Source organism: Pezoporus flaviventris, unplaced genomic scaffold (assembly GCF_033815535.1).
Source record: "Pezoporus flaviventris isolate CSIRO_AGI_PZ_B2104156 unplaced genomic scaffold, CSIRO_AGI_Pfla_v1 ptg000036l, whole genome shotgun sequence".
NCBI lineage: Eukaryota > Metazoa > Chordata > Aves > Psittaciformes > Psittacidae > Pezoporus > Pezoporus flaviventris.
Genome location: NW_026892584.1, coordinates 192,476 through 219,990, shown reverse-complemented (window position 1 = coordinate 219,990; position 27,515 = coordinate 192,476). Strand labels below are relative to the sequence as shown.

Here is a 27,515-nt window from a genome sequence, read left to right as displayed (position 1 = left end):
TTAAATTCTAGATGAGAGAGCAGGGAAAATGTAACTAAACTTGAAACTTGATTACAGCATGACAAGATTAAGGGAATAAATGGGCAAAATCGATCTCAAATTTACTGATTTTTCTTTGTAAAGATTCCCTCTTCAGCTTTGTATGTATTTTCTTATTGTCTTGTAAAGAAGCAATGGCTTATTACTACCCACATGACCCAGACCTTCCACACTGTGCCTGTTTGTTAAATTCACACCACTGTGTTAAAAGGGGCAAATAATTTCTTTGAATGCCTTCAATGAGATAAAACTTCAGTACGTTTTCTATGTTGTTTCAATCATTTGTACCTTGGAATACTTGGACTATCATGATAAAGGGGAAAATGGTTGAAGATTTCCACTTTTATGTGAAATTTATTGAAGTAGCTTTGGATGGTAGTGAGCTCTAACAAAAACTAAAACAAACCAAAAAATCCTTTTTCGTAATTGTGCGTGGATTTTTCTTCCCTTTTTATTTTACTGAGCTAGCTCAAGTCTTCACTACAATAGATCAATAAAGAACTTGTTTGCATTAACACAACTAACTTTACACTTGATGTAGGTGCCTGGCCATATACAGAGGTCATTTGTGCTGGAAAGGCATGAGAGAAATCAAATCTTTTACCTGCTTTGGTGGAATCTAGGGACTGCTTCAATATATAAAAAATCACTCTTTCCACCCACAGGCACTTAGTTCTTAATTGTAGCTGCTAGAGCTCTGTTATCCATAGCCTCTGTGGGGTTGTAGGAGTAATAATAACCTAAAAAATCCTAGATTTAATTTTATTTTAAGCTCAAAAAAAAAAAAAAAAAAAAAAGAAAAATCAGTCTATTTGTCCTCTAAGTTTTTCTTCACATCACAATCAAAATTCATTTCCCAGTTATTCATTCAGAAACACTTTGTGAATTTTCTTTCTTGGATTAAGGGGTGGCTTCATTGCTGCATAGGCACAAATTTTCTCCAGCAATGTAGTGTAGGCTCATTGTAAACGATATCACACACTTAGGGGAGTTCACTATCCTTGTTACCTGATTTTACTTGCTGCTGAGCTTCCAAATTGTACTAGCATTTGTTAAGACAGGGTTACTTTATGTCTGCTCTTTTTTCTCCTCTCTTGTTCTCCCCATCTCTAGTGAAAGATGCAGCAGAAGTGATGATTACCTATCAAGTAGATGTCAGTTCAAGTATATATAGTGTGTGAAAGTCAGGTGTGCTGGGGAAACTGTGCTGGGGAAACAGTCTTCATGCTATAGAATCATCGAACGGTTTGGGTTGGAAAGGACCTTAAGATCATCTATTTCCACCCCCTCTACCTCACTCTAGACCATGTTGCCCAAGGCTCTGTCCAACCTGGCCTAGTAACACTGCCAGGGATGGAGCATTTACCACTTCTTTGGGCAACCTGTTCCATTTCCTCACCACCCTCACAGTAAAGAACTTCTTCCTTACATCCAATCTAAACTTCCCCTCTTTGTTTGAACCTGTTACCCCTTGTCCTATCACTATGTCCTGGGTTCAGCAGTAGCAGTCATTTTTTCTCCTTCTTAGTAGCTGGTGCACTGCTGTGGTTTTGATTTTTGGCCTGGGAATAGCGCTAATAACACCGATGTTTTTAGTGTCTGCTCAAATGTTTGGTCTGGCCAAGGATTTTCTGAGCCTCATGCTCTGCCAGGGAGGAGGGGAAGCCAGGAGGAAACAGAGACAGGACACCTGACCCAAACTAGCCAAAGAGGTATTCCATACCACAGCACATCATGGCCAGGATGTAACTGAGAGTTACCCGGAAGGGCTAGTGGACTGCAGGGTGGGACTAGGGACCGGTCAGTGCTCAGTCGGGCTGGATATTATCGGTCAGCAGGTGGTATTGTATTCTCTTCCCTTGTTAATTCCTTTATCATTATTATTATTGGTGGTAGCAGTAGTGATTTATGTTATACCTTAGTTACTAAACTGTTCTTATCTCAGCCCGTGGGAGTTGCATTCTTCTCAATTCTCCTCTCCGTCCCTCCGGGAGTAGGGGGAAGGAAAGAAGGGGGGAGTGAGAGAGGGACTTTGTGGCTGTTTTATGCCTGACTGGGTTTAAACCACAACAGTTTTTTTTGCCCCCCCCCCCCCCCCCCCCCCAGCGTGGGGTACGAAGGGTTGAGATAACAACAGATCTGACCGGATTAATAGTCACTCTTCACAATGCTGATTTATTGGCTCTCAGAGCTGTTCTTCTTGATCTCACAGTTTCAGAATGTTGTAACTTACTTAGAGCCGGTATTTGCTGTGTTAGTGTTTATCAAGTGTGGGGCCTGGGCTAAGGTTCTTGTCTCACTGTGCTTTATGGCCATGACTTGTAATACGGGCGGGCTCCAGCAGCAGGGCGGGACGGACGTGGCCGTGGACTTGTACCTGGCCGTCCGGCTGCTCTTCACCGGCCTGGCCCTCGTCCTCGCCTCCATCTTCGTGAGGCCGCGGGGAGCCGAGGGGGAGCGGCCCCGGGAGCCGGCGGAAGCCGAAGCGGCCCGGGAGAGCGGCCCCGGGGACCAGGCGGAGGCGGGAGCGGGGCCAGAGGCCGGGAAGGAGGTGGCTGCTGAGCAGCAGGAGGAGGTGGCAGAGGAGCTGAGCCCTGCTGCCTTGCCCAGCCCCGCGATGGCCAAGAGCGTCCTCTGGCAGCTGCTCACTGAGCCCCGCGAGCCCGAGTCCCAGGAAAATGCGGAGAGCAAGATACCAACTTTGGGAGCCTCAGCTGGGTCCAGCCTCAGGCACCCAGAACAAGTGGAGGATGCAGGAGACTACGCAGCATTTCCCAGCAAGGCAGAGGAGGAAGAGCTGGACTCAGAAAAAGAGAAGCCGGTGGTGGGAGAGCCGGCAAGCACAGCAGCTACACCAGCCCCAGTGACAAGTACAGCAGCATCAACTGAGAGTTCTGAAGGTTGTGAATGGGCTTTGGGTACCCTTGGGACCTGCCTGCTGATTGTGATGGGGATCAGCATGTTGGCACACATACAGAGTGTGTTTTACCCATGACCATTTTGTCTGATCTCAAAAGTTAAGCAGAGTTGAGTTTGGGTCTTGTCTAGGGTCAGATGACAATATAGGAGGACCAGGAGATTTTCCCCAAGGCTGGACAGTCATGAGTGGCAGGGCATGTGTGACAGTATGGGCAAGTATCTAGCCCACTGGGACCCTCCAGTGCTTTGGAAGCATTGGAGATGGAAGGCAGCTGTATGGAGTCCCCAGCGATAAGTTGCAGAAACTGCTGAAGGGGAGGGTGAATTATTTTGAGCCTGGTGGGCCCATGACACTTCAGGCCATCAGAGCAGAGATGCAACATAGAGATGGACTCATGATCAAGGGGTGGACTTAACAATGGACACTATTGCCCAGGTTATTCACGAGTGTGAACACTGCACACAGTCTCTCCTGCTCTGGAAGACTGTTACAAGAGATGGAGCCTGACATCATGGACCAGATGGACTCAGCAGCTTTATAGGGACTGGTCCATGCACTTAGATAAGAGTGCACTGAGATAAGAGTGATGGTATATTGAAAATGTGGGATCTGAGCATGACGTGAATGGTATGGATTAAGGGGTGGATAATGTCCTGGGTTCAGCAGTAGCAGTCATTTTTTCTCCTTCTTAGTAGCTGGTGCAGTGCTGTGGTTTTGATTTTTGGCCTGGGAACAGTGCTGATAACACCAATGTTTTTAGTGTCTGCTCAAATGTTTGGTCTGGCCAAGGACTTTCTGAGCCTCATGCGCTGCCAGGGAGGAGGGGAAGCCGGGAGAAAGCAGAGACGGGACACCTGACCCAAACTGACCAAAGAGGTATTCCATACCACAGCACGTCATGGCCAGGATGTAACTGAGAGTTACCCGGAAGGGCTAGTGGACTGCAGGGTGGTACTCGGTATCGGTCTGGGTATTATTGATTGGCAGGTGATATTGTATTCTCTTCCCCTGTTATTTCCATTATCATTATTATTATTGGTGGTAGCAGTAGTGATTTGTGGTATACCTTAGTTACTGGACTGTTCTTAACCCGTGGGAGTTACATTCTTTTTGATTCTCCTTCCCATCCCTCCAGGAGTGGAGGGGAAGAGAAAGGAGGGGAGTGAGAGAGGGACTGCGTGGCTGTTTTATGGCTGACTGGGTTTAAACCACAACACCCTACAGTCCCTGATGAAAAGAGTCCCTCTCCAGCATCCTTGTGGGCCCCGGCATTACTGTAGGCTGTAATCATGTCTTTCATGACTTGGTGACTCTAACTTCTTTTCACTGTGGAATGGTTTGTTTCATCTCTGCAAATAGTGAACTGATTATGCACCCTATACATGTGGATTACTTTTCACCCTTTCTTTTTGATTGAACAGTATAAAGGCTAAAGGATGTAGGCATTATGCAGTACAGTGCCAAAAGTCTTCAGGTCAGGCAGGGCAGGTCAGCACTGTACTGCATGGAAATCTCTAGGTCATTGTTGAATTTGTGGCACAGGGTTTGGTGTCTCATTCAGGACTGTTATTAGACATTGTACTGAGCCTTGGGATGCTAAAAAGGCACGTGCTAGGAAACGTCAAAGAGAAGGCTGCATCTAAAACTTCTTTCTCTGCCACAGGTGTACATGCCTATGCTCAGGTTTCAGCCATGCCCCTGGTGAATGTTGGTTTTAGAATTTGGAGCTGTGCTCAAGCAGAGGTTTAGGAGCAGAGCAAGAGGAACTGCATTTAGCTTCTGAGATCTTGTGAGAGTAAAGCTTAAATTCACAGAACATATTTGATCCTCAACTACTTGGTTTAGGTAGAATAAGTAGAATGAAATTTTAATATTTCATCTTTCAAGGCTCCTTGAAGTGTGGAAAAAAATAGTGTCCTAAGGGATCTTTATACTTTTGTGCAAACCTAGTATATTTTTTTAGTCAGTACTTAACATGAAGGAGAGGTTTTTTTTATTTAATAATTTTGTTTTAAAGGAACAAATTTCTAGCTTTGGGTTTTGCCAAAACATAAAATCCACGCACATACACACACATGTGCTGTCAAATAGGTGACAATTGCTAGTATCTCTTTTGTAGGGGAGTAGAATATGTTGTAAAGTAAAGTAATTCCTCTTTGCTTTAGAAAGCAACCTACCTTTTGTAATATGTAATTCTATGTTACCGTTTTCTTGGGAAAAAAAAAAAGAAACAACTTTCTTTGAACTAAAATAAACTTTCTGAAATAACTCTCACCATTTGGGAAGCTTTCAACACATGGTAGGACAGAGTTCTTTCTTTTTCTCTTCCAATAATGTTTTACACTGTGCCGTGACTTAAACTTTATTTTCAGATGTTGTGGGAGCATCTGAAATCCTTTGCCAATCCACCTTTCTCTCCAAATCCTTGGAACAAAATTAACAGAAAAATGGTGTATACATATAGGTATGCTACAAATACATGTATATGCTACATATACATGTATATGTACGTGTATACAGATACATGTATATGGTATACATGTATATGGTTTATATGTTATAAAATAATAACCATGGTAGGTAGCAAACCAAAATAGCCTACAAATGGAGCTTTCTCACATCATTTTCATGATAATTACTAATAGCAAATGCTGTTTTTCCGTGAGGTTTGCAAGAAAGTGGTGAAAGCTCAGGTGGTGCAGGGGCAGACCGATATTTTCTGGTATAGTGTTTACAAAATGATTAAAAATGTGCTGTTTTGTGTTTTGTTTTGTTTTTTTTTTTCAATTGAAAGCTGGGTGGGAGCTCTTCAAGGGGGAAGATATAATCAAATAAGAGGGTTTTTTTTATAGCAAAGAGAGCTGTTGGTCTAGCCAAGTGTTTAGAAATGGAAGTAGGATGCAGAATCCAGGCATAGCCATTACCCATGGGGTGGTGAGGATGCTTGATCCACAGTCTGCATGTTGAAAAAAATCTATAGGTTCTAATCTGATTTGTGATAATTATTGATGGATTTTTCACTTTATGTGGTTATGTTTGTTGGTGGTTTTACTGAAGCAGTCTATATATAAGTTTGCAAAATCCTGGAACCCTTTCAGGCAATGTTTGTGTATGTCTGTTTTAGCAGTTCACATGAGTAATCCAAAATAAGCTTGCTAAAGGGAAAGGTTGTCTTTCACTGATGGGTTTTTATTTTTTTTTTCATTAATTTTAGGTTCATATTAACACATAGTATGTTCAAAGAGAAAAACTGATGAAGAGCCTAGTCCAACAGTCTCAGTTTATTTGGATCAAGAAATGTATGACTGAGTCTTGATATAGTAACAGTTAATGTTATAGATTCTTACATTCACCTTGAGCAATCCTACGGTTTAAAGTTTATGCAGTAAATTATTAGGTTTGGCAATGACTCAGTCGTCAAGTTTAGTTTTATACCAAATTGCTTGAAGATACCAAATGACAGGTTTTGTAATGAAAGGTTGCAATTATTGCTAATTTCTTCAGTAGCAGTAACAAATCACTGATGCTGATTCTGCATTCGTAAGTGGCTTTCTAAAATAATATCCTGGGGTGTCTGCCTTACCAGTCTTCTATTCTGTTCATAAAGCTGAATATATCAGGTAAAGTTACAAGTGTGCGGGAGGAATTTTCAGATAAATTATTACTGAATGATCAAGCTGGGTGTTCTGGGTTTGTTTAGGGTTTTTTTTTTAGCACATTTTGTTCTTCTTATCTATTTTCTCTTGCTTGTTGTTTGTGTTTCTTATTCTACATGCACACACCCCTTCTGAATGATTTGCAGTGAACTGCAAAAATGGGTTATTAACCATGGTACAGTGTTACACTGATGTGACTATTCTGCTCCTAGTCCTGCAGGTATCATGCTCAGCCCTGGCTCAGGGATCTGTGTATTGTGTACTACTCAGTATAGCGTAAACACTTCAGTCTTCCCAAGCTTCTGAAAGTATTCATTCCACAGAGGTTTATCACATTGCCAAGCTCATATAACCTCCTTATCACAGCCAGTCTCACACAAGTGACATCATGAATTATCCTTATGCTGTCCTGGCCAATATTAATGTATTCATTCCAAATAAAACAGCTTCTAATTGCCTAAACTGTGTGTGAGCTATCATCCACAGGGGTGCTGCTGCTGCTATTGCAAGTATTTAATGGCTTTGTAATACCACAAGTATGAAAAAAAAACTATATAAAAGAAACTCTGATTTATTTGACATCATGGTTCAACAACTTGCTGCAACAGCACTGTCTGCAACAGTCCTAGTTGGGATTCTGATGCAACTTTGATGCATTTGCTGATGGTACATGTTTAGCTGCATTTTACTGGGAACTGTACTGCCAGAGAAAGTACCTAAAATCACACAAACTATGTGGAATTCTTTTCATTATATACTTGTTTCATATTATATAAAGTTTTTGGTCAAAGCTGTGTTAGCAGCTTAACACTCAGTTCATGCAGATGGCCTGTTCAAGGCCAGGTTGGAGGGAGCTTGGAGCAACCTGGTCTAGTGGAAAGTGTTCCTGCCCATGGCAGGGGTTGAAACTAAATGGTCTTTAAGGTCCTTTCCAACTCAAAACCATTCATGATTCTATGATTTAGGTATCTCAAATTCTTTCGTATTTTGGTTACTCACAGGGAGTAGCATAACAAATGACATTTGATACAATATCGTAGAGTGGAAGCAATATTTCATCTGGAGAACACACTCTGGGATCTTTCACGCACATATTGAAGAACATATCCTTTTCTGTCTGTCTACAGGTTTTACTATGTTGTTTCCCCCCCACCCCCCCCCCCAGCTCCCAGGGTGGAATGTTTGCATTGCATTTGTTTGCCTAGTACAGGTATTCTTCTAAATGAAAAGCAGACTTTTGCTAAAACCTTCTCTTCTCAGTGCTCTCTCTCATTCTGACAAGATGTCAACTTTTGGGAAATGGCTATTAACAGACAAATGTCTTCCCATTTTCCTTAAAAAATTGTTACTTAAATCTATGCTGATATTATCCTTGTACAAATTGCAGTAACTCTCTTGGAGTCAAGCTTCTTAAACTTTCAAACAGTTCTCAGACGAATAGTAGAAAAAAGCCAACATCAGTGTATGGCAGGGGGGTTGGAACTAGATGATCTTAAGGTCCTTTCCAACCCTAACTATTCTGTGATCCTATGTTCATTAAAAAAAGTTGGCTGTCCTCAGTCAGTTTAGGTTTCTTTGTGTTGAATTTTTATATTTGCAAATATAGCCATTAAAAAGGGAGACTATTATACTTAAATATTTTAATATTATTTCATTGAAATAATTTGAAAAATATCTTATTTCAAGCTGTGGGGTTTATTTTATATATACACTAACTATTTTTTTTTCTGTTGAGAAGGAAAAAAGTTTGATATCCTTAAGTAAAACGGCCATGGAGTATAGAAACCAAACATATATGTGACAGGTTATTTCTCTGGAATGCAGTTTGTTGTCTGAGGCTTAGGATTCTCAAAGAGGACTCACAAAGAAGAATGTGTGAGACACCCAATTCCTTTCCATCTGTGACCTTTTATAAGCAAATTGAACATCTCTGCTTTACCAGTCGTACTTTGGTGTTTGCAATATGATGCTGCTCCGTTGGAATACCATTGTCATAAAATGTGTCAGTACCCTAAAAATGACAGTGATAGGCACTGAAGATCAGATTAAAGTGAAATTTTTCTGAACAAAACCAACAATATGGGCTAAACATGGTAGTATAAGTGATCTTCTGGCCAGTTAGCATGATGCAATGAATTTTAGGGATGTAATCCAGAACCTGCTTCTTCCTGATGGAAAAATAATCCTTTATGCTGCCTGAGAAGGGAGAGGGCAGCTGTCATGGTTTAAACCCAGTCAGGTAAATTGTTCACTCACTCCCAGTGAGTGGTGCCGAGCTGGCAACAATCGAGGTCCGTCCCCCCCCGCCCCTGCACCGGGGCTCTCCCCTTCCCCGCTCCCGGAGGAACGGGGAGGAGGATCGAAAGAGTGCAACTCCTACGGGTTGAGACAAGAACAGTCCAGCAACCAATGTACAACACAAATCACCACCGCTACTATCAACTACAACAATGATAAGGGAAAATAAGAAGGGAAGAGAATACAATACCACCGGGCAAGAAAACGAGTCCCAGCCGGAAGCCCGTGTCCTTCCGGGTAACTCCCAGCTACCCCCCACCCCGGGCATGACGTGCTATGGTATGGAATACCCCCCTGGCTAGCCCGGGTCAGGCGCCCCGTCTCTGCTTCCTCATGGCTTCCCCTCCTCCCTGGCAGAGCATGAGCCTCACAAAGTCCTTGGCCAGGGTAAACATCACTTAGCAACAACGAAAAACATCGGCTTCACCAACACTGTTCCCAGGCTGGAAGTCAAAACACAGCACTGCACCAGCTAACACAAAGGAAAAACCTGACTGCTACTGCTGAACCCAGGACATTATCCACCCCTTATTCCATACCATTCACGTCGTGCTCAGATCCCACATTTTCAATACACCATCGCTCTCCCACATATATACATCCATATACACACAGACCAAGAGGAAAAGATCATTTTCTTAGTGCATGGACCAATCCCTATAATGCTGCCGAGTCCATTCGGCCCATGATGTTCAAAGTTCATTCTCTGTTGGGATGATGGCTGGAGGGAAGTCAGGGCCAGTCACTGGTGACCTGGAGACATCTAGTTGATGGGCTATAAAAGTATTACACAGCAGGCAACAGCATACAATTGAGTTCACTGGCTGTTTTCCCCTAAACTCAAATCCCCTTGAGGTATACATTGGACTTCCCCATCTTCCTGCATTACCCACCAAGTATATCCAGGTCCCTGAGCAAAAGCAATCCCACGAGTGGGTTTGCCTTTACCGGAAGCAGGAATAACCCAGACTGTCTTCCCCAGCAAATTCTTCATATGCACCACAGGAACTTTGTCCCCCTCTACAATATGTAAAGGTTCTGACTGGGCTGGGCCAGCCCTGTTGGCAGATCCTCTGGTGTTGACCAATCAGGTGGCCTTTGGTAAGTGTGTATCCCAATGCTTGAAATTTCCCCCACCCATTGCTCTCAGTGTAGTTTTTAACAGCCCATTGTACCGTTCGATTTTCCCAGGGGCTGGTGCGTGGTAGGGGATGTGATATACCCACTCAATGCCATGCTCTTTGGCCCAAATATCTATAAGGTTATTCCGGAAATGAGTCCCGTTGTCTGACTCAATTCTCTCTGGGGTGCCGTGTCGCCACAAAATCTGTTTCTCAAGGCCCAGGATGGTGTTCCGGGCAGTGGCATGGGGCACAGCGTATGTTTCCAGCCACCCGGTGGTTGCTTCCACCATGGTAAGCACATGGCGCTTGCCTTGGCGGGTTGGTGGCAGTGTGATATAGTCAATCTGCCAGGCCTCCCCATATTTATACTTCAACCATCGTCCTCCATACCAAAGAGGCTTTAACCGCTTGGCTTGTTTAATTGCAGCACATGTTTCACACTCATGAATAACCTGGGCAATAGTGTCCATCGTTAAGTCCACCCCTCGATCACGGGCCCATCTATATGTTGCGTCTCTGCCCTGATGGCCTGAAGTGTCATGGGCCCACCGGGCCAAAAATAATTCACCTTTATGTTGCCAATCTAAGTCCATCTGAGCCACTTCAATCTTAGCCGCTTTATCCGCTTGTTGGTTGTTCTGGTGTTCCTCAGTGGCCCGACTCTTGGGTACATGGGCATCTACATGATGTACCTTCACCACCAGGTTCTGCACCTGGGCAGCAATATCTTTCCACAGTGCAGCAGCCCAGATGGGTTTACCTCTGCGTTGCCAGTTGCTCTGCTTCCATTGCTTCAACCACCCCCACAGGGCATTTGCCACCATCCATGAGTCAGTATAGAGGTAAAGTACTGGCCACTTTTCTCGTTCAGCAATGTCCAGGGCCAGCTGGATGGCTTTCACCTCGGCAAACTGACTCGATTCACCCTCTCCTTCAGCAGTTTCTGCAACTTGTCGTCCAGGACTCCATACAGCTGCCTTCCATCTCCGATGCTTTCCCACAATACGGCAAGACCCATCAGTAAACAAGGCATACTGCTTTTCACTTTCTGACAGTTTATTATATGGTGGGGCCTCTTCAGCACGCACCACCTCCTCCTCTGGTGACATTCCAAAATCTTTGCCCTGTGGCCAGTCCATGATGACTTCTAGAATGCCTGGACGACTGAGATTTCCTATTCGAGTTCATTGTGTTAATTAGTGCAGCCCATTTACTCCATGTAGCATCAGTTGCATGATGTGTAGAGGAGACCCTGCCTTTGAACATCCAGGCCAGCACGGGCAGCCGGGGTGCCAGGAGGAGCTGTGCTTCAGTGCCAGTCACTTCCGAAGCAGCTCGAACCCCTTCATAGGCTGCCAGTATCTCTTTCTCAGTTGGGGTATAGCTGGCCTCAGATCCTTTGTATCCCTGACTCCAAAAGCCGAGGGGTCGACCTCGAGTCTCCCCTGGAGCTTTCTGCCAGAGGCTCCAGGTAGGACCGTTCTCCCCAGCTGCAGTGTACAGTACATTTTTTACATCTGGCCCGGTCTGGACTGGTCCAAGGGCTACTGCGTGAACTATCTCGCGTTTAATTTGCTCAAAGGCTTGTTGCTGCTCAGGGCCCCATTGTCCCAGCATCGGAGTAACCAGGTGATGATGTGCTCCCCTGGTTGACGGGTAAAATCTTTTCGCATATTCCGCAGCTCGGTTGAGATCCAAGGTCGAGAAGTTACCTCTTCTTCTTCTTTGTCATGTGATGATGACTCCTGATCAGATTCTGGACCGGGTGGTGAATTCATTGTTTCTTCATCTCGCTTCACCCTTTTTGCCTCCTTTTGGCTTGTTCTCTTGCGTACAGGGGCAACCAATATTGGTACGAATTGGTCCTCTGGTTTGGCTGCAGTGATTATCACTGTGGTTTGAGTAGCAACTGTACTTGTTGCTGGGGGTAGTGCAGCTGCTGTGCTTGGAGCTGGGGTAACCGCGCTGTCTGTGGCAGTTGAAGTTTGAACAGCTGCTGTACTTGCTGCTGGGGTAGCTGTGCTGTTCATTGCAGCCAAAGTTTGAGTAGCGACTGTTGCTTTGCCCTCAGATCCTCTGACATTCTTTTCCTTTTGAAGGTGCTGGATAGTGTTGAACAAGGCCCTGTAAGCATAGGCCAAGCCCCAGCACTTTGCCATGATTTGTCCATCTCTGGTATGGCCAGAATGACCACACACCTCATTTAAGTGTTTTACTAATTCTTCTGGATTTTGCAGTTGTTTGGTAGTGAAATTCCAAAGTACTGGAGGGGCCCACTGACCTAGATACTTGCCCATACTATCCCACACACCCTGCCACTCATGGCTGTCCAGCCTCAGGAAAAATCTCTCGGTCCTCCTACATCGTCGTTTGACCCCAGACAAGACCCAAACCTGAATCTGCTTAACTCTTGAAATCAGTCGTGGGCAAAACACACTCTGTATGCGTGCTAGCATGGTGATTCCCATCACCATCAGCAAACAAGTCTCAACAGCATTAAAAGGCCATTCAAAAAATTCAAAACTCTCAAATGTAAATGGTCTGGGGGGAGGACTGGGAGGGTAAAAGGATGTCTCCTTCACAGGTTGAGCACCTGAGAAGGAGAAAAAAGATGTGTAATTGCTAAGCACCTCCATCATATACCTCCCAAAGTATAAAGGTGGTGACCACACTGGGAACATAAGCCAGATCAGTTTCATGATCAATGATTCTATTGTATTACGAGTCATTACCATAAAGTACAATGGGACAAAAACCTTAGCCCAAGCCCCATGCTTGAAAAACACTAATACAGCAAATACCGGATGGAAGTAAGATACGATATACTGAAACTGTGAGATCAAGAGGAACAACCTTGAGAGCCAATAAATCAGCATTGTGACGAGTGACTATCAATCCAGTCAGATCTGTTCTTATCTCAACCCCTCATGCCCCACGTTGGGCGCCAAAAAGAACTGTCGTGGTTTAAACCCGGTCAGGTAACTTGTTCACTCACTCCCAGTGAGTGGTGCCTAGCTGACAACAATCGAGGTCCGTCCCCCCCCGCACCGGGGCTCTCCCCTTCCCCGCTCCCGGAGGAACGGGGAGGAGGATCGAAAGAGTGCAACTCCTACGGGTTGAGACAAGAACAGTCCAGCAACCAATGTACAACACAAATCACCACCGCTACTATCAACTACAACAATGATAAGGGAAAATAAGAAGGGAAGAGAATACAATACCACCGGGCAAGAAAACGAGTCCCAGCCGGAAGCCCGTGTCCTTCCGGGTAACTCCCAGTTACCCCCCACCCCGGGCATGATGTGCTGTGGTATGGAATACCTCTTTGGCTAGCCCGGGTCAGGCGCCCCGTCTCTGCTTCCTCATGGCTTCCCCTCCTCCCTGGCAGAGCATGAGCCTCACAAAGTCCTTGGCCAGGGTAAACATCACTTAGCAACAACGAAAAACATCGGCTTCACCAACACTGTTCCCAGGCTGGAAGTCAAAACACAGCACTGCACCAGCTAACACAAAGGAAAAACCTGACTGCTACTGCTGAACCCCGGACAGCAGCAAAGCATTTTAATACAGTATTTTGGGGAGGCAGCAACTTTATTTCTTCCGCATATGTTATCTGCTACAGACTGTCAGTTGGCAGTTTCACTCCAGAGGATCTTGGTGCCATCTGAGACATGACATCAAACACAGTTTGGAAGACTTGCAGTGGCTTGCAGATGAGATATGTCTGCATGTATAATCACATTAAGTTAGTATTACCAGGGCTTTGGCTAGTATTTCAGACCCTTTGGTGTTTGGATTTTTTTCGCTATTGTCAGGTGGTTTCTGCTCTCCAGTTGTATCTACATGTTCTGTGTTCCTATATGACCTACCAGGCAGCCTCTATTAATGGTCAGGATTGAGCAGATTTTTCATCGTAGCGCAGAGGGAATGGTTTTACACTCAGGGTATTGCCTTATGAATAAAGCTTAAAGTTGAGCAGAGCTTTATTATCCAGAGCTATATTCTTTCTGTATTACTTAGTTTCATTTTTGGGCAACTAAATAATTTTTCATTTCTCTCTGCAGTTTCAAAGAATTCTTTATAAAACAATTCCTCTTCTAAGCTGCTGTAGGTATGAGAAATGGGTGAAATTATATCTATATGTTTTTGAAAGTGTATATAGTAATCCAGACAGCAGGCTCTGCATAAAAACAGAAATTAGTATTTAAAATCAACCTTTAAAACAGTCCAGAATTTTTAATTGCTCTTAAATTAATTATCATTTTAACTACTTGTCAAATGTTACCTTAATTTTTGTCAGATAGATAGATTTTTTATATAGGTTTGGGTCAGGCAGAAATATAGAGGTGTCAAAACAGAACAAAGCAGGAAGCTGGCTATGTCTCTTCCTATCCTTCTCACGGGTGTAGGCTTTGTAGATGAGGATGAACACCCATCACAGGGCAGAATTGTAAACACTGCAGAATATTCTCTCTTAAACGTGGAGGTTTCGAATCTATTATTATATTCGAGAAGTTTGATGCTAAGAGGACTATGTCTTTCTAATGAGACTTCCTTTTAACACCTTTACTCATCTCCAGAAACACTAGACCCAAAGGAGTAGACTTTTTTTAAATCCAGATGTAGAACAGCTTCCTGAAAGGCACGTAGCCTGCAATTAATTCTTTTCTTTACTTTTATTTTTTTGTGGAAGAAGCAAACTTTCTAACATATTCTTGACAGCCTGAGTCATTTGATGGGGGCCTTCAAGGTAAAAGGGTCATGAAACATCACAGAAAAAGAAGACTTCTTCAAAAACCCTAGACCTTAACCTTCACTATAACTACACTTTTACTTCCCAAGAAGAAACATGGTGCTTCAAAATGAAATATTTCTATCATATAGTAATAAACCAGTGTCAAATAGAGAAGAGATACAAAATTGCTTGTCAATTCTGTTCTTTTTTTAAACCCTGCACTGGGAAATAGGATGAGTATAAGGTCCATAACAAACATAATTTGTTTTATTTTTCTGTATCCCATTCTTTGGTCTGGTCTCTTCTTCCCAAATCAATGTTATGAGATACTACTTGGGACTTCTATTTAAGTAATACCCATAACATCAAGAAAATTTGCAAGGGTGAACTTAATAGTACAATTATTATGATCCATCAGATGCCAACTAAACTAATAATAAAGTGTTTGATGTGAAACATCAAACCTTGCAGTAGGTCTAATGTTTAACTCTATGACTGGTAGGAGTGAAATCTTGTTCCTATGCCATGTGTTGCACTGCTGTCAATGCTCAGACTCTGAGCTAATCATTATCGGCCATATTGTCTGCTTGCTTTTCACGCATGAGAGTGACAATTATAGAAATTGTTTAACAAAAACAGAAATTATATCAAGAAAATCTCTGTGACAACTATGGCAGCTTACCTGAGTGCGTTAATACAAAGAACTATTGATAATTGTGTAAAATAACTTTATCCTTTAAATGAAAACTCAGGAGATGAAAAGTATACTAATCTATCATTACAAGAAAATGAACCTTCAGAAGAATTTATGACAATTCTCCTAACTCACTGTAGCCTTGTGGCACTTGTTACGAACATTAATCAGGACAGGCATAATGGTGGCGATAACAATAGTCAGATATGTGGCAGGGTAATTGAGAGAATTGTCTAATCTGATTAGAAAACTGGCAGATACCATGCTGAACATCTGAAATGTTTATGGGCTAAGGAATGCCAACGACCTTGACAGTAAGATGGATAGACAGACTCGGTGCAGACTGGACACCAGACACTACAGAGTCTAAAAGCAAGGTAAGTAAGCAGTGGTGTCTGAAACATTGTCTGTCGGAGGGTATGCTTCATTTAGAAAAGACAGAAGTTAAAGTGATTGATAGGTGATTTTCTGTGCTAATGAATCTTTAAAGTGATACAAAAGAATAGAAAGGCTAAACCAAGGGGTTTGGAACTAAAATGCTTCAGTTGTTGGTTGAACAGTAACCTAAAGGAAAAGTATCAGCACGCTAAGTTTTGTTAGTAAGTAAAGAACTTTGTTACGTGGCTTGACAGAGCACTGTGAGAGTTGTGTTGTGGTGAAAAGGTTTAACGTTCCACATAAAAATGGGTGAAAAACTGAGAAACAGGTGGTAGGGCCCAGTTTTAGTTGCATGAGAATGATGAGGTTTTTTAATCAATTTGTTGCAGAAGAAATAACAGGTGATACTTGCTATGGTAAGCAGTGAGTACATATAAGAAGCTGTTCACAGAGAAAGGCCTTTGCTTGGGTCATCCTTTGATTAATTTCAAATCGAATAGAAATATATCTCAGATTGGTTTTGAAGAAATGTCTTAAAGAAATCAAAAATAATAGCTATTCAGTGGAGTCACTTGGACTGTAGAACTAAGGATCTGGAATTCCTTTCTACTTCTGTTTTAAAAAAATGTTTGAAATTTGCACCTGAAGCAAGAGGGAATAAACTTGTACAGAAGGTTTTGAAGCCCATTTTTTTGTGACATTAAGGTGGGTAACCTTCTAAAAGATTATGAAGAGTGAAAATCTTGCTAGAAGGTAGGAAAGAAGCCAGTGAACAGAGGAAGAGATCTCTCATGGGTAAGAAAACCGTCTACTAATTATGACAAGACAAGTGCCAAAGTCAAGATGTCTTAGACTTGGGAAAGAAATTGAATGTCAATCAATTATAAGTAGTTCATTATCTATATTTTTAAAGAAAAGAAGGTGGTGAGAGAACACGGGACTTGCAATTCATGTAAATGAAATGTAGACTGAGGATAACCTTGTTTTGGCCAAACCAGTTGGAATGGGGGGGGGGGGTGTCGTAAAAAGCAAGACACTTCCTAATGAGGATAGATAGTATGAAAATACAATCTTAGTAAAGCCAAAATAAAATGAAAACTTGGAAAGCATAACCTCAAATTTGGGAGGAAGAAAGAAGGAGAGAAAAAACCCCAATAACTGAATAACTCTTAAAAAAAAAAAAGTATGTGAGGCTATGGTTCCTGTAGTTCCTTTTACTTTTTAAAAGATTAGTAAATTGTATATGGTGCCAAAACCCAGGAGAATAAAAGTTGTATGCATGGAATTGAGGATGGTCCTAGGTAACTGTCTGTTGTGCTAGCTTTAATAGTATTCAGAACTTTAGAGAAGAAGTCAAAAGAAGATATTTAGAATAAATAAACAAAAAGTTCTAGAGACTGATTTAAACTTCATTTACCAAAGATCAATTATACCACATCTCTTTTTGATAAATTAAATTCCCCATGTAAATGATTATTTTGTTTAATCCTGACTTCAGTAAACCGTTCTGTATGGGTCATGTGGGAAAAAACACATGGATGGGGTACAGGGAAATAAGAGAAAATATGTAAAGAAGCTGAAGAATTCAACAAAAATCTGGTGTAAAAGTTGAAAACTTTGATTTGAAGTAGATTAAACAGACGGTTTTTTAAAGGCCACCTTTGAATAATTGTCATACAATAACACTGGAACGAAAAGCAGGTACAGCATAATGAAATCACTGCAAAGCCCAAATCATGAAGTCATTGTTATTAAGAAATGCACTTCATAAAGGAAGCATTTGGTGACTGAGGATAATTGAAATGGGAAGGCATTTAATAGTACAAAGGATGATGCGGTGCTTTTAAAACCTAGTCATAAGGATTTTTTTTTCTGCAAGATCTGAGCTAATCAGTTGGAAATGACAACAAAAGAAGACTAGATTAGCAAATTACAGCATGAGGGTGAGCTACCACTGTCATGTGGGTTTGTTGAAAAAAGCAATAGTTTGATGCCCCTGGAGAAGTATTCCCAAAAGGGACAGCAAACTGCTACAGTCATATATGTGACAGTGCTACATGTCATTTAAATTATTGCATGCTGTTCTTGCCCTTGTTTCAATAACATAGTTCTAATTGAAAGAGGTCTAGGAAAAGGCCACAAGGGTTATCAATGGAATGGAGAATCTCTCTGCTGAGAGAAGACCCAAATAGCTTGGTTTGTTTAGCCTAGCAAAGTAGAGCTGCAAAAAGATTGCTTGCTTGCTCTTTACAAGTTAAAAAAGCAAATACCAGCTAAAACAGCTGTTTAAGAAGAGGGAAAATACTGGCACAAGAACAAATTGTACATCACCTGGTCTTAGATGCATATATTTGGGCTGGAAATGAGGAGATCTCTAAGGATTGGAGAGGGGAGATGCCAGAAATGCTGTCTGACAGTAGAAATAGGAGAGAGATGCCAAGGTACTGTTAAGATGAAGTATGACTAATTTATAAACCCGATTGTATGATAATGTGGCTTATGATAGCAGGCAATTAATTTTGATTTAGAAGGTTCCCTCCTGCCCTGTGTCTGGGATTCATTAAATGGTCTTCCCACCTGCCTCAGAGTGCATGTTGACTGCGATAGCATGCCACTGAGGTAACACCAGTGATTTCATTTTCAACCATGTCATAAAATAGGGGGCCATACCAGTTGAGTTTGTTAAAGATCCTGTGACTGTTTCTTGAGTTCTTTCATACTGCATATGACTGTGTTAGCTTGGTGGTTTTATGCATACCTTCTGGCTCTTGCAGTTTTGCTGTGTCACTATGGGTCAGAATATTTTGCCAATTCTAGCCTTCCTTCTAGAGCACTGAAAGGCAATGCAGAAACCAGACTTCCTCAGCCAAGGAGCAGTTTTGAATTCCCTGACTCTATTCAGGTTCTGGGGTTGCATCCTACAGCTCCACTTCTGGCACTGCAGGAATGGATGTGGGAGTCAGAGAGCGATGACTACAGTGCTCTTGAGCTTCATCGGTCAACCTAAAGTGGGCATCCCTTTTGGCAACCACAGATGGGCAGTTCTGTGGCTCCATCTGAGACATGCTCAGACTCAAGCCTTGTGCCAGGATCAAAAAGCTGTTGTGTTGCCAATTTCTCTTCACAGTTTTCTTCTGGTAAGCCTTCCATTTTTCTGCAATCATTGGGTGGTAGGACCCTGGATAAGCATTAATTCACTTTGTTGTTGTACATTAGTAAGCAGTGGCTGCATCCCTTTCCTGAAATATATATGCCTTAATGAATGAAATTACATTTACACATAAACTGAAAAAAGTATGAGTGAATATATCTTACACAAGTGACAACTTTTTCATTGCATTTAGTAAATTAACAATCTGTATACTGTTGGTAGGGTATTAACACAGATGCTTCAGCCTCAAATACAAAATACCCATGCAGAAATGAGTTATGAAGGTTTGGGTATTTGGTTTTTTTTTAGGAGGTCAAATATTAATCATGAGAACTGGATCTATGCTGTATGGTAGGGTAAGAGATCCTGCCTGCAAAACCCCATGCAGCTGGATTGTGTACCAGCATATCTTTGTAAGAAATTTCTCAAATAAGGAACCTATCCACCAGAAAGTCTTTTAATGTTTCTTTCTCTAAAATTGTCATGAAGCTTTGTCTCTAGATAAGAGAATTGTAATGAAATAAAGGAAACATTGTTTAGTTGTCAAAACAAATTTGAAGTGTGACGTGTGGGAAGAAAGAAACCACAGAAAATTGGATACTGGCTCCTTGAAATTTATGTATGTAATGTGATGACTGTGGATTGTCTAAAGGAATCTAGCACTTCATTGTTGGTAGAATCAACTATTTTATTGACCTTTCTGTTACATTTTAAAGAGGATTAATATTATTTACACATAAACAAATACTGCAGAGAAACTCAAGAAGTTTTTATTTGTAATCAACTTGATATTCCCTGGTTCTGCTTTGTTCAAGTATTTTTACCATGTTTGCTCAAACCTAGTAAGTGAAATAGTAGATTTGAACTGCATGTTGTGGAGCTCCCATGAAACGAAACACTTCTTGCATCATAAACAAAATATCTGGTTTACTTACATGTTTAAAATTCTCTTTTACACAAATAAGAACTAGTCACAAGCCCTGCCTGTGAAACAAATATCAAATGTTTTGCTGTAAGAAAGACTAATACTATTTATCCTAATTACTGCCTAATAAACACCAAAAGGCTCAGTATGCAATGTTCAAGTGTAAAGGAACATACAGAAATATATACTCCCACATAGACAGATTTTTATATGAGAAGAGTCAAATGGTGATTGAGCACATTTTAAAATATAAATACAAATTTAAGACATTGTGCTTACCTTCTTTAAGCATTTTCATCATCAAGATCACATCAACTTCACAAGAAATTAATCATGTTCATATGAACGTCACAAGCAACATATGGAATCCTGACATCAGCTTTGACAGCTATAGCACAGGTAGCTACCTCAGTCTTTGGGGTTTGATATGCATTTATAGTGCATACTAGAGTATGTGATAATGATAGTGCAAATGAGTTCTGTAAGTTCTCTCTGAGAACTTGTTCTCTCAATAATATTGTTCAATTCTGTGTAAACCGTCAGTAGATTTTTAAGTTTCCTTTGAATTATCTGAGGTCTTTATAAAATGGTCCAGGAATATGCATATATGTTTATGTTGACAAGGTTAAGAATCTGAAGTGAGGTGGTGAGGATCTATGTTATCACAGCACAGTGACAAAGATGGCACTGTAAAGCCTAAGACAATATTAGCTGATGCTTGAGGTTTTGCCATTTTGTGCTCAAAAATTACTCTTGAAAACTAGGAATAGTACAATTTTCCTTCTCCAAAAGGGTTCAGAGGGGAAATTTACTTATAGCCACTGATCAATACTGGGGGGGAAGAGCTGACTAGTTGGTGATAAGCAATGTGTCACTGGTTAGAAACTGCTGGAAGCTGGTGGCACCTGAAGTAGTCATTCTTTGACAGCTGTTTGGTAGCTGTGTAAACCAAGTTCATGCTTCATTCAACTTGTAGCTGACATATACCTCGAATTTCAGAAACTAGTGTGGTTGTCACCAACTGCAGCGCCTTCTTCAGTAATTTTGCACTGAAATTCAAGAATGAATGAATTAGAGATTTAGAAGTTTCTTTGCTACTAAAGTTGTAGCTGCAGCTCTTTACAAGTGAAATTATCCGTATGGATTTATACAGATGCATGGAATTTGATCCTTAGCTCTATTACACTTATGGCAGAGTCTCTCATTTTATGCTTCTTTCTGCAATTTTCTTTCTAGCGTTTTCTTAACATGGGCTTTCTGGCCAAAAGGAGATAGATGCTCCCTGAGACTCCGTGTAGTTGCAGGAGCAGCACCCAAGTGAGCTATGGGTCAGGCTGACAGAAGGTCCAAAGGAGAAACGTCTTTCTTTCCCTCATGAGGGAAAATAATCTGCTGCCTCCTTAGTAATTACAGGACCCATGACACACACACCTTCTTCCCATACTTTTAGGTGCCTGAAATGTTGAGGAAAAGCTTCAACTCATTTCTTTCAACCATCCCTGTGCCTTATCTGTGTGAGAAAATGTGAAACTGTGGCTGTAATCCCCTCTCTCCAGATGTGCATTCATAGGAAATGAAATGATGCTATGCAAGTGCATGGCCTCCACAGGGGAAATGCAGGAAACCAACTAGACAGACAACCCAAGGCACTCAGAAATAACAGAGAACTTGTACTAATCCTGTACGAAATGCTTCAGCAGCAGCAATATTTATGTTTAAACAGCAGTTTACTAAGTCAGTTTAGGAAATCAAAACTGTATTATTTTTTGTTAATACATGATATTTTGAGACAATGCAAATGAATTCAGAACAGAACATGTTGTCAGTGAATGAGGCTTGTGCAAGTTGGAGTTAGCCTATGGGGGTACTTCCCCACATGGCCTGTCATACTGCCCAGCTCTCTCTTCCCTGTGCCTGGATGCAAGAATTGATTGCAGCCCAGGCTGTGGCAGGCAGAGGCCCTGCTTCTTCTCCTAAAAGCTAAAGTAGTTCCACATATTTTAATGTCGTCAATCCTGATTTACTGTGGTACAGCTGAGCTTGTAATCTGGCTCTAAAACAATAAATTGATATAACTTGATGCACACTTGAGGAGAAAGAGGTCTTATGTAGAATCAGGAAAATGCTTTTGTTAAAGAAGGACTGTAAGATTTTTACTTTCTTGTTTCATATTTTTAATCTCTGGTAAAAAAATTTATTTTTTTTTTTCTCAGCTCTGTCACATCAGATTAAAATAAAGAGGTTGTATAGTAAATAATCTTTTGGGCTTTGTGGAACTAAATATAAACAGTGTGTTGTTTGTCTCGGTGAAATGCCTGCCTTTTTACATGTCAGGGCACTTCTGATACTCTTGTGTTGGCATCCTTACACTGTGGTAGGGGGAAGTCATTTATTTATTCCCTTTTGGCATCCATAGGATTTAGAGATGAGACATTGCCCTCTGGATACATAATCCAGTTCCGATGGTTTAGGTTTTTTCCAGTAAAACATCAATAATTTGATATGTTTCTATTGTCTACAGCGGTTTTGTCTTAATGAAAGACATTTTCATGTGGGCAGTGTTTCAGAGCAAAATTTCTCTTATGTAGCTTGTCATTATGTGCATAACACGTAAGTCAATCTTATCTATTAAATTAATGAGAATGTGGGGAGAAGGAAATATTTTTGATCAGTGGTAACCAAACTCTGCGAAAGGGGAGGAAGAAAGATGGGCAAAAAGCTTCAAAATACAGCACCGCATTGTTTGCAAAAAGCCTGCTGTTCCTTTATGTCTAACTGATCCGTGCCAGAAGCCCTCTTGAATTTCTACAAGAATAGAGCTTCAGATCATCTGCATTCAGTGCCAGAGTCATGGCCCTGGAACCGATAATTGCCTCTGACAGGATTTAATTACCTTCTCCAGGACCTTTTCTCTGTTTGATTGGAGACCACCCCCTGCCTCCGATCAAATCAGACAGTAATAACACGCCGCGGCGCCGGAGCCAATCCCGAGCGCGGCCGGCGCGGTGACCTTGCCGAGCTGGAGCCCATTGGCGGTGTCGGCCGTGGCGGCGGTGGCAGCAGCCGTCAGCGCCCGGCCACCGGGAGATAAGAGAGCAGCGCTCACGCTAATGGAGCCTGTCAGCGCGCCGGGCCCCGGCCTGGCAGTTGGGCAGGCACAAGGGCCCTGGTGCCCAGGCCCACGGTGGGGGTTGGTTCAGCTGGCCTCAGCGTGAACAAGTCATCTTCAGGAGAGAGTCTTCCTTCCGAAACGAGTCAGGGGTGAATTTCTTGTGGTGACACTGACCAGTGTTTTGTTATGTAGATGGAGAGCGTCGCTACTTGGTATGCATCACACAGACCCTGTTTTTAATATTAGCTTGACACGTGCAGTCACTATATTATTTATTGCAGTTCTAACATGAAGTCTAAATGTACCCTTGGCTTTAAGAAAGAAAACTGTATTTCCAACATAAATGATTCTATGATTCTATTCCCTTCGCAGTCAATTTTGGAGAACTAATGCAGAATTTAGGGTGCGATGGGTTTTAGCAAATATTTTCTCATTCTCAGAAATTAAGCAAAATCTTTTGCCCACACCTCATTTAGCAGCTGGATGTCTTGACAGCGTTACGGCTTTAACTGGCCTGATTTCAGCCATAAGGTGTGTGTAGCAGCCAAGAGGCAGCAGATACCCTTTTGGTTTTGTTCAAAGTTTTATTGATCTCGGTGCAGGTAAAGGGCTTGTCCCTGCTCCAGTGAATCCAATGGCTGAGTTGCAGGTGGAGCAGGGGCAGGTCCAGGCTTATTTCATGCTGGATAATAGCTTTATCTGTTTTCACCTTGAAGGGAGATGTAAATGCCATGGAGTGAAATGGAAGGAGGGGGTGATTTGATGTCATGGTAACTTCTCCAACTATCTGTACAGCTGTACATAGAAATCCAGTGCTGCAGGAGGCAATGCGTCTCATAGCACCTCAGATAGCAGAGGGCAGATGCAGATGTGAGTCTTTTCCTTGCAGTTCCACTGAGAAATGAAGCAGCTACCCTGGTGAATGCCTTGCATCACGGTATTTCCCCTTCCAATTTGAAAGGCCTGTCAGTACAAACAGGGAAAAGGATCACAACCAGTGCTGCAGGAGCGGCACTGCTCAGAGAAACAAAAGCACAGAAGGGGGGAGGAGGGATGGCCTTATGGGGGTGAGGAGTTTGGTCAGTTCTGATTATATAATCTAGCCCTTGGTGCAAATGCCTTGTGTTCATTTTGCCACTTGCCCTGTTTTTTCCTTTTCCTAAGTTGCCACATAACAGAGGATCCAAGATGTTTTCATATGCTCTATAACAGGAGTTATAGTGACATAGGACTCTCTTATTTCAAGGCTGGGAAGCTTCCTTGAGGAAGCATTGTTTGGTGAAAGCAAGTTGTGTTCCTACAAAGCAGCAGATAACCATGTGTGACTCTGGCTTAACCAAAGACCAATTAACTTGAGAGTTATTTCTGTGGATGGTCTAACAACACATCTCTCCCGAGATAAAGAGATGTTAGAAAGGAGAAGGTGGATGTGTGAATTTTCTCTTTTTCTTTCAAACCCTGCTAGCATATAGCAAAGCATGCAGACTGCTTATATGGGCTGCGACACTGCACAGATGCTCTTTGCTGCAGTGCAAAAGCTCTTCCCTTTTCTCAAAGAAAGATCAAATAGACAGCAAAACATTCTGAGAGCAGGTCCCTTCAGAAACATGGAGGGAAAAATCCACTAACCCTGATTTGCTAAAGGTTTTAATTTCTGGAATGGACAAAACCACTGATTTTTTTTCTTATGTCAAGTAGTAACAGGATAAAATGGGGGGGGGGGGGGGGGAGGGCAGATGGAATCTAGGGAAATTGCGTTTTATTTATTTATTTTTTTCATTTGCCCAGACAGATTCCACTGTGAACATGTAATGGTGTTCACTGAGGCACTGTGTTATTTTAAGGTAAATCTGCTGACTTCAGAATGCATAATCAGTTTCATGATTGCAATAAATTATATCACAGGCATCTCTGGTGGGGAAAATGGAAGGAAATGCACAGAACAAGAATGCTAGAACAGTTTGTTCATTAGGATACTTGCCTAGAACCTGTTTCTTTATTGCTTGTTTAAGCAGGTAGTTTAAAAAGGGTCTAGGTCAATTAAAAGCTCATTTTGAAAGCATTGTGGGCACTCAGCATCTAAGTGTCTCTGAAAGATATTTTTGAAAATGTTCCTGCAGTTCAGTTCCATATCTGTAAATTTGTAAACGCAGCACTTCTTGCAAAGGTGACGTGTGAATAAATAGATTTGAAAGAAATTGGAACAAAATAGAAGCTGTCTGAGGACCTAGGATAGACAGGCTACACAGCCTGTGGTACTGAGAGCATTTACTCCCTAGCAGTCATAGCTGAAGCAGCTCGGGCATCTATCCCCTCCCCTGGTGGGTTCTTCCCAGCTCTTGTGTCTCCTGCCACACTGTTTGCACAGCGGCACAGTGAACTTGATCAAGGAATAGATCCAGCTGGTAAAAGATAAAATATATGCTGACTACATGGCAACACAAATGTCTGTGCCAGCCAAAACACTGGTTGGCACATGGGGTGGAATACAGGCCAGGAGGAAGGAGAATGTGAGCTACTTAAGCAACCTACTGCTGAATGCAAAATCAGTCTGTTCTTATTTGCCAAGTACCTTAAATGTTAACCTAGAACAGAAAAGGTTTTCTTCTCACGTGCAAAAAGGACTGACCATGGTCTGACTGAGAAAACTTGGAAATTTTTGACACTGATTTCTATCCAAGCAAAACTGGCTCTCTGATTTATTTATTAAAAAAAAAAAGATGTAAAATAAAGATAATTTTGTTAACAATGGCAGTAGCCCATGAAAGAGATTACTTAGGAGTCATATTGACAAGTGTTACATTTTGATTTTTCTGAAGAATTTAATAGAAAACATACAACTGGAATGCTGCCTTTAAAAAAAAAACAAACCAAACAAGCTATAATTTTCTTTTTTTTCCACTTTTCTTCGAAGCTTGTATTGTATGTCTGCTACAGTATTACTTTTTTAATTACCGCTGCCTAATTGTGAGATGAATCATTGTTGCATTACCCTTTTGCATTTGAGATGCAAACACTCATACTTCAGGTTCGTCTTTCCAGGCTTCACTGGTGGTACACTAAAGATGAATTTCATCTATTCCATGTGACACAGGTTGTTTAACAGGAAAATGTTTTTATTAGAAGAGCTGGGTTAAGGGTCCATCTGGAACCAACAGAATTCTCTAATGGCCTAACCTTCTATTTCTAGAGGGGTAGAGGAGAAAAAGCAGGGAGGAAATGCAGGCTAACAGTGTAGCTCTGTAATGTGAATTTAAGAACTCTCCCCTCTGCTCCCTCCAGACTCTTGTTCCTGCTCTCTTGCTGTAATTTGCCACGTTCTCAGCTTTGTATATACAGCTACTTCTATAGCTTGGTCTAAATTAGACTGTTCAAATAACTGCTGTTAAGAGTCATCATGCAAAAAGGATGGAGGGAGTATTTAAATAGGACAAACAAGGGAAGAGTAAATTGTGCTATTTCAGAGAAATGAGAGTGAGTCTATGAGGGGAAGACCTGGACCTCCTCAAGACATTATCACTTGAGCTAGTCATCACTAAAGCCTGTATGTCACATAATTACAGACTCAGTCATATGACTCCAATGATCAGCAGCCCTCTTTAGATTACCAGAGTATTGCTGTGTACCTCCTAGGACTGCATGCGAAGGCTTTAGCAATAGATGACATACTATAAAAATGGAAGGCTACATATTGCAGCCTGATTCAAAGTCTAGTGACAATCCCAGATGTCTTTTCACTGTTTCAAGTGGCTTTGGACAGAACCTGTGTGTAGCACTTGCACATCAGATGGGAGGAATTTGTCCCATTTTGTGCTACTCAACATGCTGAGCTAGAAAAAAAAAGAGATTTGCAGTACCATGTCTTTAAGGGACTTTTCCGTATCAAAAAGACATTGAGACAGCACTTGTCCTGATATTGTGTTGTTTATAGACCTAGAACTTACTGAGCTCCCCATTTTGTAAACCTATTCTCGTATTCAGGCACAATGTTAAGCAATTTCTTTCCCAAATGCAGAAAACAGCAAATGATTGCTATTTGTCCAGGACAAAAAGGGCTACAGTACATACATTAATCTATGTCATGGGATTCTGAACTTTTTTGATTGCACTGCTGGTTTAGTTTCAAAGTAGAGTGTAAGAATCATTATGGATATATCACTGTATTTATCTCTGCTGTTTCAGCAACATAAAAAAAGGTCTCTGCTCCAGCCACCTTAAAATTTTGTTAGGAAGCAATACAGAAGAAAGTTCTCCAAAAAGAAAATGCTTTTCCTATTTGAAGTTGACCACTGAAAGTATTTTATTTCTAAGTCATGTTGTAGTATTAAGTCATATCAGGGTCAAAGTGGTAGCAAAATGTCAAAAAAGAATATTGTGTTGTTAATAGAAATAAAGAGCTGTGGAGTCTGAAGTGGTGAATTTTGTGTAGCTTGTGTTTCTTAGCACCACATCCCTGGCAGAAACTTCATAGGGTAGAGCATAG

General features: G+C 41.7%; 1 protein-coding gene across 1 annotated transcript; it reads left to right on the top strand.

The window, feature by feature from the left end:
* The first annotated feature begins 362 nt into the window (after positions 1-362).
* Positions 363-3,486, top strand: LOC133274698 (uncharacterized). Its single transcript, XM_061464236.1, has 3 exons — positions 363-414; positions 1,153-1,203; positions 2,373-3,486. The coding sequence occupies exons 1-3, from the start codon at positions 363-365 to the stop codon at positions 3,032-3,034; spliced, it is 765 nt and encodes a 254-aa protein (XP_061320220.1). The 3' UTR covers positions 3,035-3,486.
* Positions 3,487-27,515: the final 24,029 nt, after the last annotated feature.

Excerpts from the sequence above, each read along its gene's own strand:
- LOC133274698 (XM_061464236.1), top strand. The coding sequence starts at position 363 with ATGGTTGAAGATTTCCACTTTTATGTGAAATTTATTGAAGTAGCTTTG. Across the intron at positions 415-1,152 it reads TATTGAAGTAGCTTTGGATG|TGAAAGATGCAGCAGAAGTG; the intron begins GTAGTGAGCTCT and ends CCCCATCTCTAG. Across the intron at positions 1,204-2,372 it reads TCAAGTAGATGTCAGTTCAA|GGCTCCAGCAGCAGGGCGGG; the intron begins GTATATATAGTG and ends GTAATACGGGCG.